The sequence below is a fragment of the Microtus ochrogaster genome, chromosome 4, assembly GCF_000317375.1.
Source record: "Microtus ochrogaster isolate Prairie Vole_2 chromosome 4, MicOch1.0, whole genome shotgun sequence".
NCBI classification, from domain to species: domain Eukaryota; kingdom Metazoa; phylum Chordata; class Mammalia; order Rodentia; family Cricetidae; genus Microtus; species Microtus ochrogaster.
Window position 1 is genome coordinate 25,071,716 of NC_022011.1, and position 9,587 is coordinate 25,081,302.

The 9,587-nt window shown below is 46.8% G+C and overlaps 1 protein-coding gene across 1 annotated transcript in view; it reads right to left on the bottom strand.

Moving 5' to 3' along the window:
- Positions 1–7,977, bottom strand: part of Gcsh (glycine cleavage system protein H) — a 10,751-nt gene extending 2,774 nt beyond the window's left edge. Inside the window, exons 1-3 of the mRNA XM_005345733.3 lie at positions 7,712–7,977; positions 3,156–3,235; positions 1,601–1,664 (exon numbers count right to left, since the gene is read on the bottom strand). Of these exons, the coding sequence (XP_005345790.1) occupies positions 1,601–1,664; positions 3,156–3,235; positions 7,712–7,850 (283 nt within the window). The 5' untranslated portion in view covers positions 7,851–7,977. The remainder of the gene's footprint in view (positions 1–1,600; positions 1,665–3,155; positions 3,236–7,711) is intronic.
- Between the last annotated feature and the right edge of the window lie 1,610 nt (positions 7,978–9,587).

Genomic DNA, 9,587 nt, shown 5'->3' on the forward strand with positions numbered 1-9,587 from the left:
AAAAAAAAAAAAAAAAAAAAAAAAAAAAAAAAAAAAAAAAAAAAAAAAAAAAAAAAAAGATTACCTTGTCAAATGGAAGCCAAGTGTCTTAGTTACTATTTTCTTCCTGCGAGATACCATGGCCAAGGCAACTTACAAAAGGAAGCATTTAACTGGGGGCTTTCTTGCAGAAGGTTAGTCCATTATAACCATGGCAGGGAGAGTGGTGGCAGGCAGGCTGGCATGGTGCTGGACCAGTAACTGAGAGCTCACATCTGATCCACAAGTACTGGGATTAAAGTCATATGCTATTACACCCAGGTTTCTTTTCTTTTCTAAGATTTTTATTTATTTATTATGTATAGTGTTCCGCCTTCATGTATGCCTACAGGTCAGACGAGGACACCAGATCTCATTACCGATGGTTGTGAGCCACCATGTGGTTGCTGGGAATTGAACTCAGGACCTCCGGAAGAGCAGTCAGTTCTCTTAACCTTTAAAGCCATCTCTCATCATGGCTTGGTGAGATTTATTCTAGTAAAATAAGGCTAGCTAGACATAAAGAATAAATCTGTGTTTTGGGATGAAGCTCAAGGGCCCCTGTGGCAGCAATAATATGGACCTTACTGCTTAAATGGAAGCTCTGGGGTAGACGGTTACACAGGACTGTTTTACCCTCATAAAGACTAAAATAAACACCGACAAACAAACAAAAATAGGACGCTGGCAAGACAAGTGGGTAGAGGTGCTTGGTGCCAACCTGACAACCTGAGTTTGATCCTCAAGTCCCACGTAATAGAAGCAGAAAACCAACTCCCAGAGTTGTTGTGGTCTCTGACTTCTACATACATGTCATGGCATGTACATTTGAACACACCACACAGACACTAAATGTAATTTCTAAGTCTTGTACTAACAAAATAAAACAATACTTCAATAAATGAACATCAGTTTGACAAAATGAAACACTCACTAACAATCAAACTTTGCAAATAGAGAGGAACCTCAGCTGATAGTAAGCACCCATGAACTCTGTCCCCCAGCCAGCATCACATCTACTGATGAAACAGCAACTGCTTCCCCCTAAGATGAGGGACAAGACAGTGACACCCATTCTCACCTCTTCTATTATAACATTTGTACCAGCCAGTGCAATAAGGCAAGAAAAAGAAAACCCATAAAGACTAAAGATTGGCTGAGTCAGGTGTAGTGGCAACACCTGTAATCAGCACCTGACCAGAGGTTCAAAGCAAGCCTGAGGCCCCCTGATCTACACAGTGAATTCCAAGTAAGACCTTATCTCAAATAAACAAACAAAATACATCTTTAAGCAAATTATGCTGTGAAACATGAATAAAACACACAAAAGAAGAAAATAAAGTCTCCAAAGCAAACTTAATGGCCTAAACATAGCCACCTATGGTGGCACATGCATATAATCTAACCACGCAGGGAGTTTGAGGCCAGCCTGAATTATGGTGAAACCCTGCCTATTTAAAAAAAAAAAAAAAAAAAAAAAAAGCCCGAGCTGGGTATGGTGGCTTAGGAGGCAGGCAGGTAGATATCTGTGAGTTTGAGGCCAGTGTGGTTTGTCACATTCTGAAATGAGAAGTATACTCACCTTGTTTTTTCAATTTTGTCCCAACTTCAGGCAGACTACAGTAAACAACATCTCCCAAAGCTTCCTAAAATACAAAAGCAACATAAAAGTGTCTAAGAAGTTGACCCCACCAGAGAACAGGAAAGAGAAACACCCAAGTGCCTATATTTCTGTCTACATATTTCACACATGAAGGGCTCCATGCTTTGCTTTTCTTTACTACACTGTGAACATGTCAAATGGACAGGCGTGGTGGCATATACCTAAAATCCAGCCCCTGGGGGACAAGTGTAGGGGGGCTGTAAGTTCAAAGCCAGCCTCACTTACATAATGAGACTCCATTGCACAAAAAGACTAAAATCAGATGAGAGTCAGAACACCTGTCAGAGTCTAAGGAACAAAGAACCCAAGTTCAAGATCCACCTTGGCTCTAGAATTGGCTCAAGGCCAGCCTTAGCCAGAACCTATCTCAAACTGCAAAGGAAGAAAAGGCCAGAGATGTAGCTCAGCAGCAGGAAACCTGCCTAGCACGTGTGACCCAGGGTTCAACCCACAGAAGTGCATAAATAGGAGTCGGCTCTTTCCCTACCATGTGTGTCCCCAGGACCAAACCCGGGCAGGCCTGGTGGCACCTTTACTTGCTGGGTCACCTCAGCAGCCCTGGAAATAATTGAACTCAGGAGCTGCACTACAAGCAACAAGCCCTCTAGGCTGGAGTAACCCCAGGCACAAAGTGCATGCTCCAAACAAGACTCCCAGTTCTGAGCGCCTTGTGCTTTCCACCTCTGCAGTTTTCGGCCGTGACCCAAATGGCCCTGCGTGAAAACAGTGGTCCTCACGACCTGCCAATCTGTCATCAACCTGTCAATCTGCATCAGGTGACTGACCCAACTTTCCTCACACCACCCGGATGGGCTGGATCACACTCATTTTGTCAGTTGCTGTCATATAGGTGATTCCCCTCGTAGATGAACAACCTGTAACAGGCCCCCTCCTTAGATGCACAGGGACGCCAGTGAAGGTATCAGAAACCCGGAGGTCTTCCCAACAGTTATGGCCTACCTCACTGCACACGTGCATCTGGTTGAAACCCCTGGCCATGCTACTGCTTGGCTTCTTTTCCTTTGAAAAGTATCTCAGTATGAGGATAGTGACATAGGATTATTAGTAGAGCAAAGGCCAGCTGAATAAAAGGACTCTCTTTGTGTCCTCACTGTTTATCTGGGTTCCCCGTCTTTGGTCATATGGGTTCTCACCTATCTACAAAGGCACTCCCCACCCCAGCCCTTGAACTTGCTCTTCTTAACTGTTCGACACGAAACATTTCTTAAATAATGTTCCCTACTTATAAGTGTTGACCAAGTACTGTTGTTTAGCCCAGGCTGGTCTCAAACTCACAATCTCCTGCCTTGGCCTGAGGATGAGGTAACAGGTCTCTTTTAACACCTACTTTACTCCTGACTTCCCCTGAAGGGTCTCTAGCAGAGCCCCAAAGCACTGTACCATTTCGTAAGGCAGAGACAATCCAAACAACTTGAGAGCAGACTGTTAGGAACACTTCAAGACAATTCAATACCTGTGCAAAATTGCTGATTCCCACTGTTCCAATACCATTCTCTGTGGTTATCCATTCGTGTTTCTCTGTGAATTTACGCACTAAAACAGAAGACCAGCATTTCAGAAAAGCAGCAGCATCGCTTCTTCAAACCCACTCCCGCCGCAAGGCGAGGCTCTCCCAGGACAGGGACCGACTTTCTGACATCACTCTGCAGTGGTCTAATGCCCAGTAAAGAACAGCAACGGGCCAAGACAGGGCGTTCTCGAAACATATTTTTGTGTAGCCACAGACACACTGAGATGAATGTTGTAAAAACTGGCTTTTTAAAAAAAGATTTATTATGGAAACAGTGTTTTGCTGCATGTATGCCTGCAAGCCAAAAGAGGGCACTAGATCTCATAGATGGTTGTGAACCACCATGGGGGTACTGGGAATTGAACTCAGGTCTTTTGGAAGAGCAGTCAGCGCTCTTAACCTCTGAGCCATCTCTCCAGCGTAAAAACTGGCTTTTATGTATGCATGTGCACTCATGTGTGCGGAGTCCACAGAGGCCAGAAGAGGATGTCAGATCCCCCAAAACTGGAGTTAAAGATAGTGGTGCTGGGACCCAAACCCAGGACCTCTAGAACAGCAGCTAGTGCACTTAACCACAGAACCATCTCTCCAGCCCCGAAAGCACATCTTAAATGGAACACCTTGTACATCCCCAGCCTTATCTGTTTCAACATCAGCCTAAATCACTGAAAAGATTTCAGAGCGTACTTCCTGAGTTCATTCTATGACTATAGGTCTGTCTTGAAGAAAGAACTCTATTCTTCTGGATACAGGCTTGGGGTCTGGGGAGACAGCATAAAAGTTGTGCATGCCAGGATGAATACAGCTGACTCACCTGAAATACCTGGGCTGAGGGAGAAAGATTACAAATTCAAGGGCCATCTACAAAGTTTAGCTGGACACAGTGGCATGCACCTGTAACCCAGCACTTAGCAGGTTGTAACAGGGAGGAGCAAGAGTTCAAGACTATTAAGATGGCTTAGCACTTAAGAGTGCTGGCTACACTTCCCAAGGAACCTGGTTCAATTCCCAGCATCCACAGGGTGGCCCATAACCATCTTTAACGCCAGTCCCAGGGGATCTGACTCCCTCTTGTGGCCTCTACAGGCACTGCATGCACATCGTGATGTTGATACAAATGCAGGCAAAATACCCAGACATAGAAAAGTAAATAATAAAATAACATTAAGATGATATAAAAAAATAGGAAACAATCTTTGAAGGACTGAGAATGTAGCTCAGTAGACCACTTGTCTACCAGGTAGGGCTCTGGTTCATTCCACCAATGGGGGAGGGGGATTGATTTACACAGGGCACATAGAACTGTAAAACACTTGTAACTGTAATACTGGGAATGCCAAGGCAGGAGATCAGTTGAGTCGGAGAGTTTAAGAGAGCTTGGGCAACACAAAACCCTGTCTCAAAAAAAAAAAAAAAAAAAGATTTGAGGCTAAAGAAATGGCTCTGCAGTTAAGAGCATGTATTTCTTTTTTTAAAAAATAATTCATTTAATTTTATGTGATGTTTTCCTGCATGTATGTCTAGGATGTCAGAACCCCTTGAACTGGATCTACAGACAGTTGTAAGCTACCATATGGGTACTGGGAATTGAACCCAGGACCTCTGGAAGAGCAGCCAGTGCTCTTAACAACTGGACCATCTCTCCAGCCCTGTATGTGTTGTTTTTGCAGAGAACCTGGGTTCAGTTTCCAGCTTTCACGTGGTGGCTCACAACTGCCTGTAATTTAACTAGTTTCAGTAAATCTGATGGCTCTCTTCTGACCTCCACGGGCACCAGGCATGCAGGTAGTGCACAGGCGTACGTGCAGGTAAAACACCTATAACATAAGTCCTTTAAGATATAAAAACCAGCGGGACAGTGGTGGCACATGCCATTAATCCTAGCACTTGGGAGACAGAGGCAGGGGAATCTCTGTGAGTTTGAGGCCAGCCTGGTCTCCAAGGCTCAGAGAAACCCTGTCTCAAAAAAACAAAACCCATGCCGGGCGGTGGTGGCGCACGCCTTTAATCCCAGCACTCGCACGCCTTTAATCCCAGCACTCGGGAGGCAGAGGCAGGCGGATCTCTGTGAGTTCAAGGCCAGCCTGGTCTACAAGAGCTAGTTCCAGGACAGGCACCAAAAACTTCAGAGAAACCCTGTCTCTAAAATCAAAAAAAACAAAACAAAACAAAAACCAAACCAAAAACAAAAAAAGATATAAAAGCCAAGATTTAACCTAAAAAAGGCAATGTGATTCTTAAGGTAGAGTTGGCTAAGGTACTGCACCTTAGTTGTAAAGTTGCAAAGACTGAAACAGACTTTCTGAAACAAATGTAACTTGGCCAAGTTCTTAAAATTCTTCAATTATTTAAGCCTGTCCCAGAGAAATGATTATTGTTGTTTAAAGAAGAAAACTGGGGCCTGTAGCTCAGTGGAAGAGTGCTTGTCCAAGCCTTGGCTTCAATTCCCAACACTACTAAAAAGTGAAGGAAAGGGAATTTGGTCAGAGATGATATGATGTGTGGCTCAGCTTTCACTCTCTATAGTCTACAGCTCACTGATTCCATTACCAATCACGAGAGGCTCAAAACCAACACAGTGTCTGACTACAAGGGTCGGACAGTTACACACGTGTCACCTGCTAACACTGAGCGTCGCTACTCTGGCCTCAACTTTGCAGCTGTAGGTGGTGCCCGCAGCATTCTGAGCTCAGCACAACTAGGCCCACTTGAGCTCAAAGTCCATCCCATCCTTTTCGACCAGGCATGCTGCTTAGGCTAACCACAGGATGATTCCAATTCTCTATCAACCCTTGACCCAAGGGTCAAAAAAAAGCAGATTAGGTAAATGATTACTTCCTTCCTAAATCTTGAGAAACAGGGTTTGAGGCCCGGGGATGTGGCTTAGCTGGCCGGGTGCTTGCCTATTTTACTATTGCCTATATTAATGAACCGCTAGGTTAGGTCTCTGGTGCTGTGTAACTGGGTGTTGTGGTGCTTGCTACCAAGGTCAGGAGAATCTGAAGTTCAAGGTCATCCTCAGCTAAGTGAGACCAGGCCTCAGGGAGCAAAAACAAACCCACCGTGGTTTAAGGCCTCAGAAAAACAGCTGTAACTGAAGTCAGCCCTTCATTCCCCTCCTTTCAGTTCTCAAATACACAACCTATTTTATCTAATACGGCTCACAGTTTGTCATGTGTCCATATTAGTCACGTGATACACACTAATATTTAATAACATCGCTTGGCGTTTATGTGTCAAGTGGCAGGTGACAGGGCCTTCATTCACTTCTTCCTCCAGGTAACTCTGAGGTTGTTATTGCCAAGGCCCAAGACCACACAGCTGGAAGAGGAAGGACCAAAACTGAGTAATGTCTGTGTGCTTTCCCAAGAGCAGCAAAAAGAAGTGTGCACAATTCTGCTAGCTAAAAGAGGGGAAAAATAAAAACCCAAGTAGTTAAGCAGACCATGGGAATTGATATTTTGGGCAATTTTTAACTAAATACCTGGAACTCCTCCTGTCGCTCAACCTGGCCTGGGACTCACAGTGATCTTCCCTCTACCTCAGGACATTGTTACAGGTGGGAGCCACTCACCAGGCTGGTTTGAAAGGGAGGTCTCATTTGCCCAGGGCGCTACCCCTGTACTCCAGCCAGCAACACACTGATGTGTCCCAAACAGGAGAGAAATTTTAGCAAGAAAGGAGCAAACTTTGCACTCGACACTGAGGAATAACGTGATCAACATTCTGAGTTCGCCCAGATTTCTGACCCAGGGGACTCGCTGAGAGCAGCCGTTCAGATTTGTGCTGCCTGAATAGGGACGGTACAAAGGACAGTTAGGGTCTCCGCTATCTGCACAGAAAGAAAAAAAACTGTTTCCCAGCTAACTGTGCGAACGCGTCTAATGGGCAGGTCTCCCAGTTATTTCCAGCCCGTCAAATGAGCCTCTTTTCAGCCCCAGTACACATCAATGACTCAATTACAGGCGTCTGCAGAACTTCTCTGAAGTCTAGAACACTTGTCCTTGTCTTTCTATAGTTCACGGCTGAATCTTCAACGCCATGCTTGGCTTTGCAGGGGGTGGTAAAATGCATTTCTGCACTTTTTGACTTTTCTTTCATTTATCTGTGCGTGCACTCAGTGCTAAATATTTTAGTAGGTGTTTTTCCTTAGCTTCACTTCGCAGTTCCCCGTTGTGGTTCACTTAGCTAAGCACTCCACATTTGGGGTCTCGGCGAACCCAGATTTAAGCCACTCCTGCACCAGTGTGGCTTACCTGCAGGTCCAGCGAGCCTCGCCTCCCAGCGCCACCTTTTAACCGCGGGTACAAAGTTTGCTCGAGTCCTCTCGCGCCTACTTTAGGAGGGAAAAGGGCCGCAGAACCAGGATTCCAAGAGCGAGAAGAAGGGCGGACAGGGCTGCAGTCCGCTCGAGACGGGAGGCTTGGCTGTGGGGTCGCCTGACGTCTCCCGGCCACTCTGCCGCGGGCAGGAGCAGTGACCACGTGCCCCTCACTTACCCGACTGCACAGCGGATCCAGTGCGCAGCGCGCGGACGGCGGCGGCGCTCGGCACCCAGGGCCGCGGCGGGCAGGAGGCCAGGGCGCTGCGCAGGCTGCAGGCCACGGCCCGCGCGCTCCTAGCCACTCGCAGCGACATGATCGGGGGTTCCTAGGGTAACCGCACTGCTCCTCCGCCACCGGGCGGGCGGTCACCGGGTGGGCCGGAGTAAGCCGAGCAACAAGAGCAGGGCGGGGCTCGGGAAAGACGCGCTCTGATTGGACAGCTCGAAGGTCCCACTTCGGATAGGACGTCGCGCCCGAGGGGTGTGTGCACGGAGAGGAGCAGTGGCCCGGATGGGGCTCTGTGTGGGGCCCGGAACAGCTGGGCGGGGAGGAGGCTGGGCGTCGCCGAAGGGCGGAGCCTCGCACCAAGAATGGGATCTTGCAAATGGAAGCACTAGGTTGGCGATCTGTGCATTCATTCCCCTAAACCGCATCACCTCAGTGGCCAGAAAAGACTCCAGCAAGAATGGCTTTACTGGGCTAACGCAGAATCATGCCATTAAGCCGAAAGGTTCAGAGAAAGCCAAGCACTTTAAAGCACACAGTCACGCCTGTCTACACAAGGTCATTCTCAAGGGGATTAATTTCATCTGAAGACCAGTGCTAGGCGTATGACAAAGATCATATTGCGGGTTTTTTATTTGTTTTTGTTTTTGGAGACAGGGTTTCTCTGGAGCTTTGAAGCCTGTCCCGTAATTCGCGCTGTAGACCAGGCTGACCTCGAACTCACAGAGATCCAGGCTGCCTCTGCCTTCTGAGTGCTGGGATTAAAGCCGTGCGCCATCACTGGCAGGCATCGTATGCGGGTTTTTAAATGCTGGAAACAACCCAGGAAGCCTTTATTACTTTGCAGATGCCAAGAGGGTCAGAGACTCTTAAAACCAAGGAAAAGAGTGAATATGCACTTTTTTTTTCTTTCTTTTTTTCTTTTTGGTTTTTCAAGACAGGGTTTCTCTATAGTTTTGGAGCCTGTCCAGGAACTAGCTCGTGTAGACTGTAGGAGACAGCCATGATAAGCTAAATAGAAACGACCACCCAAAGGAAGTTCTTTGCTTCCAACCATTATCACCTGCCAAAGTAGGACTCAGCCATCGGTAAGTTTAGTAGAGGCCTGAGTTTCAGTAGTTTACCCTGAAGCAATACCAGGTTGCAGGAAGGACCACAAACTGAGATTACCCAAGCACCACCCAAGAACAGACCAGCCAAAGAAAATGCCTAACATTCCAACCTTTGTAGATAGGATCACCTGCCAGTGCTCTCACTAGGACACCCCTAGACAAATGTCGGCCAATCAGGGGTCCTGAGCCTCAGAAACCCCTCACCCCCACCTTTACTACTATAAAAACCCAACTCTAACTGAGAAACTCTAACTGAGCTCGGGGCTCTCCGGTTATTTCAGTACGTTGGACATGAGGAAAGACTAAGTTTGCAAACATGCATAAAATAAAGGCTCTTTGCTTTTACATACGGGACTCGGTCTCCTTTTTGGTTTTTGGGTGACTTCGCGGATCTGGGCATAACATAGTCCAGGCTGAACTCGAACTCGCAGACATCCTCCTGCCTGGTGGCGCACACCTTTAATCCCAGCACTCAAGAATAATGAGATTTATGCAGGCCTTGTACTATTTTTGAGGTACTATTCCTGGAGGTGGAGACAGAAGTTCTCAGCCCATTGTTCCATAGAGGCCTAGTGTGGGCGCTGGAAATGAACCTGGGTCCTCTGCGAGAGCAGCAAGCACTCCTAACCACTGACTGATTTCTCAACCCCAGAAGAAGATTGTTAATATCCAGCTAGAAAGTAGAAGTTGTTCATCCTCAGGGATGATTATAA